This window comes from Penaeus vannamei, chromosome 26, assembly GCF_042767895.1.
Source record: "Penaeus vannamei isolate JL-2024 chromosome 26, ASM4276789v1, whole genome shotgun sequence".
In the NCBI taxonomy this organism is placed as follows: Eukaryota; Metazoa; Arthropoda; class Malacostraca; order Decapoda; family Penaeidae; genus Penaeus; species Penaeus vannamei.
In genome coordinates, this window is record NC_091574.1 from 3,626,065 (window position 1) to 3,636,064 (window position 10,000).

General features: G+C 40.7%; 2 protein-coding genes across 2 annotated transcripts in view; one reads left to right on the forward strand and one right to left on the reverse strand.

The window, feature by feature from the left end:
* The window catches only part of LOC113829422 (crustacean hyperglycemic hormones 4), a 1,390-nt gene extending 774 nt beyond the window's left edge, over positions 1-616 (forward strand). Inside the window, exon 3 of the mRNA XM_070139641.1 lies at positions 267-616. Coding sequence (XP_069995742.1) covers positions 267-372 — 106 coding nt within the window. The 3' untranslated portion in view covers positions 373-616. The remainder of the gene's footprint in view (positions 1-266) is intronic.
* Positions 617-5,674: 5,058 nt separating this feature from the next.
* The window catches only part of LOC113829262 (glutathione S-transferase Mu 3), a 5,490-nt gene continuing 1,164 nt past the window's right edge, over positions 5,675-10,000 (reverse strand). Inside the window, exons 2-5 of the mRNA XM_027382382.2 lie at positions 9,546-9,686; positions 6,887-7,066; positions 6,348-6,443; positions 5,675-6,231 (exon numbers count right to left, since the gene is read on the reverse strand). Of these exons, the coding sequence (XP_027238183.1) occupies positions 6,031-6,231; positions 6,348-6,443; positions 6,887-7,066; positions 9,546-9,686 (618 nt within the window). The 3' untranslated portion in view covers positions 5,675-6,030. The remainder of the gene's footprint in view (positions 6,232-6,347; positions 6,444-6,886; positions 7,067-9,545; positions 9,687-10,000) is intronic.

Below are 10,000 nucleotides of genomic sequence, written 5' to 3' on the forward strand. Positions count from 1 at the left end.
TAATAAATTGGAGTCTTTCCCTAGGTTGGCTGTCCTATGGCTACTGGCACCATTCATAAGTAGTAATAACTGAATCTGAAAAGATAGGTCAGTGAACGAGGCCATGGAGATAAGTACATATTGGTCGGGGGCCGCGGAATGAAAAAGACTGGGAACCACCGCTTTAGGGCAACGGATTCCGAGACGATAAGTGACCATTCCAATCTGATCGCACAGAAAGTGTTCAGTTGATTTCCTCCCTAATCTCGCTGAACCTTCCCTTCCAGGAGTAACTGCTACTACAACCTCATCTTCCTCGACTGCCTCGAGTACCTGATCCCGAGCCACCTTCAGGAGGAGCACATGTCGGCCCTGCAGACCGTCGGCAAATAAAGCTCTTCCCGGAACCGACCTTCCTCGACGGCGTCTGCGAACGACCCGGATTCACGAACGGCTTCGAGCAGGTCGTTCTTCATTTTGCTTTCGCGTGGCTCGAACTTCGGACACCCGCTGCGCCAAATTTCATTTCCTGCTTGAGGTTGACTGCCTTTGGGTTGGTTCTGCTCTGCTGCTGGAGGAGGAGGTGGACGAGTCTGGTGTGGGGTTGTGTCAAGGCCTTTCTGAATAAACTCAAACTGCAAACCTTTGAAGCTTTCCATTTTTACGATCTTTTTTTATTACGATCTCCATTTCCTTCTCGGAGGAACTACACGAAACAGTTTCTGAAATGTGAATTGAAAAGGAAAATGCTCCCATTCTGAATGAACATTTTTGATTGGTTTCTTAGAATTGTGCAAGGCCCGACCCAGTGAATATTCTTATAAACCAACACGCATATCCACGGATATAGATGCATATCTTTCAGGCTAGACATGCATATCTACCGGATATGCATGTAGAAATGTCTATTTCGAGAAATAAATATATATTTTTTTGTCTTCCAAGAAAATCAAGAAAAGGCGGGGGGGGGGGGGTCCGTCCGGGTCAACAACACTATACTATGGACATGTTAGATATTCTCTTCACCCTGATTAAAATTTCCGCCGATTCATTCAGTTTCATCGATGGTTATATATCCATAGTCAACAGAAATTATTGCCACTTCTCATTTGCTTCTCCTGAATTTGAATCCAATAGTCATGCCCTTTCCATAACTCCACGAGTCATTTGTGGCTCTTTTAGGAGCAATAAAAATTCTGCTGTTTCTGGAGCAGCAGAGGCCCTTTTTGTTTCTTGCCCTATGATCTTGCTGACTTAATTTGTTTATTGTACTGTACCTTGGAAACTGGGAGGGTCTTTTCTTTGTCATTCCTGAGATAGGGTTTATTTTCCTAACGCCTGAGAAAAGGGGGTGAAATAACTGAAATAACGAGAAAAGGGGTGTTTTTTAAGTGGTTAACAAGCATGGGTGCCCCCTAAAATGACAGAGGGGGGGCCTGAGCGGGAGACACACACACACACACAATAATTTATTTTAACCCCAAAACAACTACTGAAAGTCTAGTACTTTCTGCAACGTATTTACGTAATCACGCACTACGTTGATTACTGTGAACCGCAATTATCATCATCCTTGCAATGAGAGACCAACACGTCAAGATATCTAGGATGCAACCTGTCAGATGGCCTCTACACAGTAATAAGCCAAGTTTAATAAAAGCAATAGCCTTTTAGTCTGTAAGCTTTGTGTGAACCTCAAAGTAATTTCTCAGTCCGGGTATAGTGCCTCAATACGTCGTTTCGTCTGCCCATTACTCCACAGTCCACCCTTGGCGCAAACCAGTCCCTTTCCTAGTCCAGACAGCTCTCTTGCCTCGACGGTTGATACCCCTCTGCCCTGGCTGGCATGCCCTTCTTTCTCGCCAAAATGCCCTGGCCGGTCTCAGGCATTGGCGCGGATTTCAAATCGCTGCTTTACAGCACGTTAATTCCTCAGGCCGTTGCAGCATTCCACTCACAAATACATTATATATATGTAGATGATGATAAAAAAGTATATGTATATGTATAGATGTATGTCACTAGTAATTATAACCAATGCTGACTATAGAACTGCTTATGACTGTAAATCTGCGTTTATTCCAGTAACTTTAGTATTTGGACAATTTTAGATTTAACAAAACTCATCTCTTATTCCATACTCTTTGTCTTCTCCTTTATTCTACAATCATTCCTTAATTTCTTTTACCTGGATTTTTCACAAGGGTTTCTATAATTTCATAGACTTCAATAGTTTGTTTTGTTTTCATATTCCCGTGTTTCCTTTATTTCTCCTCTTATTAGTTTTCAAAATAGTAATGACCTAGGTGGATGAAGTGGCTGGGTCAAGATGACAGAAGCATCGAGGAGGGGGTCGTAGCAGCGGTGGTTGGAGCCGTCATAAAAGGATAGGCAGGGGACGGGAAGCCAGAGAAATCAACAGATAGGCTAGTTTGTGAAGGGACCTGCCCGTGCCCCTACTAAGGGTGCACAATCTTCACTGCCTATGGTGAGCCTTACCCCTCAAAGTCCCTAGGAGGGGCGACTAACCAAGGGAATACCTTGCCTATTGCTCCTCGAAGCTATTCCGACAGACACCAAGCCGCCCTTCCATCCTTTCAGCACGGCGTCTACCCTAGCGGACGTGATCGGCGGGCACATACCCGGGCAAAATACTCTAAACAAGTACCTTCCCGTTGTACTCTCACTTGTGCCGTTTCCTCTTCAGTAGCCCGCCCATCATGCCCGCTTATGTGGACCAACCTTTACACCTTAGGAAGTGGACAGAAGGGATTGAAGAGAAGGAAAATGAAAGGGGAAAGAAATGACTATGTAAAATCAGATGAAGCGAGGGTTGATCCTGACAGGGCCTCAGACATCGTCTCTTATGCCTCCCCCCCCCCTCTCACGATAGCAACGGACATGAAGTATAATGTTAATGATTGAAATAAATAAATGTGCTCGACATCTAAGGTCATATAGCACTATGGTAAAGTATTTTGGTCAGAAGGGTAAATGTGTTAACGATTAGTATAACGAGTGTTAAATGTCAAAGATTATAGTATTTTAGGATAGTATGAGAGGGAAAAGGGTAAAGAAGGGGTGCAAATGATGTAAATCGGACATCAAATAAAGGAAAGGGTTAAGGGTATAGGGCGATTGGAGAATGGAGTGCATCTGTTGTTGGGAAAGCTATAGTAACATTGCTTTAAGGAAAACTGGTAAGAGCTGAAGTAATCAACGGGTAATACGAGTAGAGATGGCTATTGGAGAAGTTGCAAGAGAAGAGTCGACGGGATGTGATAACGGGACTGGGGAAGGAGGTGAAGTAAAAGGAAGAGCGTCAGGAGGGGAGGAATCTGGAGAACACTGTTGCGACAGATGGGATTTACGCGAGTACCCAGGTGGGAGGTAAGGATAAGGGAGAACGAAAAGGGAATGGTGTATATGGAGAGGATGGGGTTTGTTGGGAACGAGTAGGAGGAAGAGAAGTAGGGGGGAACTTACGGGCGAGGAGGATAGATATCGGCAAATTCTTTGAATGTAGAGGGACTAGGAATAGTGGGATTGGAGGGTGAATGAGGAAGCGGAACATTTTCTTGGGTCATATCTAGGGATTTTTTTTAATGTCTTCAAGAGTTTCTGGAGGGGATTTGAATAAGGAAGTCTGAGAAACAAAAGATTTCTTGTGAGGAGAAGAGGGAATAGATGTTCGAGGAGCAGTGAAAAGGGAGGGTGTGGAAGCAAAGAGGGAGCAGTGCGACGCGTAAAGTGAGGGGGGAAGGGTAAGTATCTGAGTAGTAGAGATTAGAGTATCTGGATTTAGAATGGAAAAGGGAATTGACTGGGGTATAGGGAGAGTTGAGGTAGGATGGTTCTGGGTAGAGGAAAGAGTTCCTGGGGGGGATACAGAAACATTTTGTGGAGATGGGGGGGGGGGGGTGCAGAGCGAAGGACTGTTATGGAATCGGTGAAGATAAGAATAGTCGTCTTGCTTCCTTCCTAGCGTCACGTAGAGTGAAGCCTAGTTTGAATCAGAATTACTACCTCACATTCAAGCTTATAGGTAGGGCAGCTCCTATAAAATGCGTTATGGGAGTCACCACAATTAGCATATGTCCGTGACTGAGCAGAGCAATTTGAACGGTCATGACCAGGTTGAGTACATAGCTTGCAGTGGGCTGTGGAGCGACAGTGTTTGTCTGGGTGGCTAAAACGCCAACATATCTGACATTGACGAGGAAGGGGTCGATATAGTCGGACATGGTAGGATAATCCACCAATATAAACTTCATGGGTGAGGTCATGTCTACGGAAGCTAATCTTGGCAATATTGACATGGGACTTACGCTGACCTCTGGGAGGAATAGTGTAACAGCGTACTGCTATTGCATCATAATCAGCAAGACAGGCAAGTAGATCCTTTTCATAATCTGACCAGTTCTTGTAATACATAGGACAATCAGTTGGGGGGATAGAAGCCATTCCAGTAAAAGTATTAAGAGAGAAATGAGGTTCGGCAGGAATGGGTTTGCCAGTAAGGTCAGTCAGGGTAGGTAGATAGTTGCATCAAAATCCTAAGCTCATGCACTAGGCGTGAATGATCGGAGCGACTGCGTAAAGTAACTTTACCTACTTGTTTTTGGAGGTACTGTTGAAAGAGAAGGGTATTCTCTGAGTAGGGGGCTGTGGGAGGAATCACAAAGAATTGATCCCACTTGGCTGGGCCAAAGAGAGTAGAGAATACTTAAAAGGTTTCATAGAGAGGCAGTAGAAGGACGAGGGCGGGAGGAAGACGGGGGTGGTGTGGAGTGGGTCTGTTGCGGGGAGTACAACAAGGATGAAGAGTAGTAATAAGGGAAGAGGGGGTAGACATTGAAGGAGACTGTGCAGGAGATGAAGAGAATGTTGAGGGAGAGGAAGGGGTGCCTTCTAGAGGTTAAGTAATAACCTGAGTGGGTGGTTCAGAATAGATAGAGTTGTCAGTAAATTCGAGATTGTATTTGTGTCAGTGGTCGAAGCAGTGGTCAAAGGAGCAGGGGTCGGAAAACCATCAAAATCGGAATCAGATAGGCTAGCTGATGAAGGGGTAAGGCTTATTGCCCCTATTAAGGATAAAATATTCACTTTTTAGCCATAGTGAGCCTGAATAAAAAATTAGAAAAGAAACGATCTGCCCCTCAGGGTTCCCAAGGAGTTAGGGCTAGGCAATTAACCAAGGGAATACTGTGCCCATGGTTCCTGGAGGCCGTTCATGACCGACATAATGCCAGCCTTTCATCCTTTCAGCAGGGTTCTCACACCTTTCAAATGGGACAGAAGATACAGAAGAGGAAAGGAGAAGAAATGACCAAGCAAAATTCGTTGAGGTGATGGCTGAAGTCAAAGGTAGGGGCAATCCCTATATTGGGCTCCACTCTCCACCTCCTAAGCCCCAACACAATAACAAGGAGCAAGGTCTCGGGAGGGAATGGGAGTGAAAGGGTTTAGATTATTAACAAGGGGAATACTGCGCCCATGGCTCCCCGAGGCAGTTCAAGACTGACAAAAAAAGCACTTCATCCTTTCAGCACTGCTCTTAACCTTTAGGAAGTGGACTGAAGAATGGGTTGAAGAGAAGGAAAGGGAAAGTTTTTTTTCTAAAATTTGTACGTTTATATATATGTATATATATGAAAAGTCAGACATGTTGCTGTTGGTTAAATTGATATCAGTATTATGAGCTGCTTTTATTCAATGCCACACAGACAACTTTACAAAACCTGGAGTCTCTAAATCAAACTTTCCTAACGTAAAGACCTGCCAAACTAAAATGCGAAAAAGAAAGAAAAAAATATGTATCTTTTGAAACTTTTCAAAATATTCAGCTTCACACAATTTCTCATACACTTATTTTATCCCCAACTAGAAATTAATATTAACCAAATAAACATTTTCATTATGAAACTGGAATTGTATGCAGTATCACAAACAAAAACTATAGTATTGATATAAAAGTGCTCACAAACTAATTAGAAATGTTTTCTTCAAAAATAGCAAGATCAAATTTCAAGTGTCAACAAAATGCTTCATCTATTTATTTCCAAACTTGGCCATCTTGTTGTTGAGCGGAGATTTCCTGAACTTTGGCGAGGCCATGTACTTCTTGATGGGCTCGAGTTCCTCAAAGCGTTTGTGGAATTCCTGCAACTTTTTGAAGTCTTTCAAGCAACCACTATCAAGTACGAGGTGTTCGTCTAGAAGTTCATACATGATAAAGTCCACGTAGGTTAACTGTGGCAAAAGAAGTGTGTGTTAAACTACATTTAGTGTGCTCTTACATATCTATATTTTACAGAATTTTTATCATTTCCCAAAGTAAAACAAAAAATCCATAAAACAAAACTCACATTGTCCCCAGCAAACCATTTGCGGTCTCCAAGGAAATCCGAGTAGAGCTTAAGTGTTTTTGGCAGAGCCTCTAAGTAAGCATCCTTCTGGGTGTCCTGATTAAAAAAAATAAAAGAGTATACACAAATGAGAGGAACTCGTCTACCATGACAGAACTAATATCCTAAACAACTAAAAAGTGCACTGAAACTTACGAAATTTTGTAATAATCTTTAGAGCTCTTTCCCTATTTTACTCCAGATTCCTTAATAAGGAGTATTTAACACAGCTACTATAAATAACTTTTAATGGTTCTTTGTTAGCCTTTATATCATAGCAACTTAAAAACTTTTACAAGCCAGCTACTCTCTCAGCTCAGTATACTTGTTTCTAAGAACTGCTGTTTTCTTAGTACTTATTTTTTTATATTTATATATTTTTTTTACAACTTGAGAAAAAATACTACACATTTAACAGGACCAAATAAATCTGACTTTGTATTGAAGTAAAACCAAAATGTATCAGAAAAAAAGATAAAAAAAAAGAAACTTGCACTTACATATTCTCTATAACAGAGTCGTGTAAAGCCATTGCGGAAGTCAACAGCCTGGTTTTCAAGGACGTCCACACGAACCTTCTCCTCCTCTGTCTTGCCACACATATCGTGCTGGCGAGCAATGTGACGGATGATGGCACTGCTCTGGGTGATTTTCAGGTTGCCATCCAAGTAGTACGGTAGCTTTGGAAAGAAAATAAGGATTGCCAAGATAAATGTAAACAGGATGTGGTACAAATTCAAATTCCAGTCATAAAGCAACTGAATCTACATTAGCAGCTGCAATTTCTAAGATATGAAGCCTTATTAATTCCTAAACATCAGTGTACAAGACTTCAGAATTAGTGTAATTCTGCAAAAAAGGACAAAACCCTTAAATTCAACAAGGCTGCTCCAGAAAATATTCATCATGGGGTTAAGCTCATTGCAGTCACAATAAATAAGTGAATGCCAATACACTTCAACTATGAAAAAATCAAATGAATATTTTTTCTTAATATAAAATACCCATTCAATCTAACACTGACTCATCCTCGTGTGACAATTAAGTTAGATATTATCAAATTTTATCAAAATCAAATTGATAGATACACAAAATGAGGAGTGAGTGAGTGAGCGAGCGAGCACATGTGCACGTACAGATCACAAATGCTTCATTATCAATATTAAAGTCAAAGTAGTCCAACTTGATCTCACCTCTTTACCCTTTCCCTGATTTTTGGGAACATTAATCTTATTCTTATTGCGACTAGTATTAAGAAAATAAGAATTTTCATAGTCAATGATATAAATAAAGATAATGATCACAATCATAACAGTAACATTAAAGTCATTTAAAAAAAAGAAAGAAAAAGACCCTCTTGCCTGAATATACGAGGAATGGGGAAATCAGGCAAGGTCATTTAGGCTTATTATCGACTCCTTAGTGACAGAACTATAGTAAACAGCACAATGTAGTCAACAAGCTTTTTCATACGGTTAAGAATTTTAAAATAGGCACTGTAATTTTGATATCTACATTTAGGCAACTACAATGAATTTGTAAGTTCAATTCATCTATTTAAAGACTCAATGTATTTATAAATTCAAAATTTATTATACAGAATGTGAAAATAGAAAAAGGTTGTTTCAAAGTATATACATTTAGTTTATCAGCTTTCAAAAGACCTTGGACAAGCATAAGATATACTATCAGTTACAACATCCACTATCACCAGTACAAAGAAATTAGTCTTACACTAAACATGTCAATCACTGAGATAAAATATATTTCTAAAAAAAAAAAAAAAAATTAATGTGATTTCTCTCACAATGAAAGATGCCGAGGTCCTTTTCACTTCCTCACAAAAAAATGTAGCTTCTCATATATTAGTGCAAGTCATGAGTCAAGTACACACCATTATCTAGACAAGAGTACAATTAGCTTCTTATCATCGTGTCAAGTACACTCAAGATAAAGGATTTTTGTAATTCAGCCTCTGTGTAAAATGGGATAATAGGCTGCCAGTCCTGTAAAGATATATATATCTATATCTATCTATCTATCTATCTATCTATCTATCTATCTATTTTTTTTTTTTTTTTTTTTTGACAAAGCTTTAAAATAAACTTCTGGATCTGAATTAACCAAAACTGAAAAGAAAATTCCAGAAAACTAATTACTTATCAATCTCCATGACATTTGCAATGAAAATCAAATTGTATACCATTAGACTACTAGGCAATTAAGTTACACAATTCATACCAATCTTAATTGGACAGAACCAAAATAATAATAATAAAAATAAAGATAAATATAAAATCTACTTTCTGACTAAGTTCAAGGATTAAGACAGGATATATTAAATTACAAATAGCTAACTCATACTCTATTTACATATGTATATTTACATTCATAAAGACAACAATATTTCTATGTATTTTTACACGGACAGGTACATGCATACGTTTGTGTATAAGAATACGTATATGAATGTATGTATGTGCGTGTGCGTATGTGTGAGGTTAGATGTGCACACATGACTCTGCATGCATGTGAGTGTGCATGTATGTATGTGCATGTCCTTGTAAGTGTGTACATGTGCGTGTAAGTGTGTACATGTGCGTGTAAGTGTGCACGTGCGGGTGTGAACGTGCACGTGCGGGTGTGTACGTGCACGTGTGGGTGTGTACGTGCACGTGCGGGTGTGTACGTGCACGTGTAGGTGTGTACGTGCACGTGTGGGTGTGCCGCACGTGCACGTGTAGGTGTGTACGTGCACGTGTCGGTGTGTACGTGCACATGTAGGTGTGCAGGTGTGTACGTGCACATGCGGGTGTGTACGTGCACGTGTCGGTGTGTACGTGCACATGTAGGTGTGCAGGTATGTACGTGCACGTGTAAGTGCGTATGTGCACGTGTAAGTGCGTACTTGCACGTGTAAGTACGTACTTGCACGTGTCAGTGTGTGCGTGCACGTGTAAGTGCGTAAGTGCACGTGTGTGTACGTGCACATGTAAGTCTGTATGTGCACGTCTAAATGTGTATATGCGCGTGTAAGTGTGTGAGTGCGCACGCACGTAAGAGTGTGTGTGCACGTGTAAGTGTGTGTGCGTGTATGAAAATTATAAAACATAAAACATTTACACCATTCACACAAGTATTTAAAAGATAGACACATACATTGGGAAAGTCGAGGCCGAGGGTAAACTTGACATCAAACCAGCAAGACTTGTCATAGTCAGGGGCAGGTCCACAGTCGTATATCTTCTCCTCGTACTCCGTGCCAGTGTACTCCAGCAATAAACGGATGGGCTGGGCAAGCTGTGAGGGAAAGGGGAATTTTTTTTTAGAAAAATCATTAACTGAAAGATAAGTTTAGGTTAATCTTTACAGTATGTGTGTAATAAGATAGGGTAAATTGATGATATTCTAGTCGAGGACAAAAAGATGATGTTGGTACAAGAAATAAATCTAGAGGCAAGAACTGTAATACCACAAACAAAGGAAAAAGATTGCGGAAAGTACGTCTCAGAGCATAAGTAAACTCAGTCCACCTGTGTTTCAGCTCTATCTTGCCATGTATATTGAGGTGAAGACAATGTTCCCTAGCAGTTATTTGGGGGGACAGCCTCCCA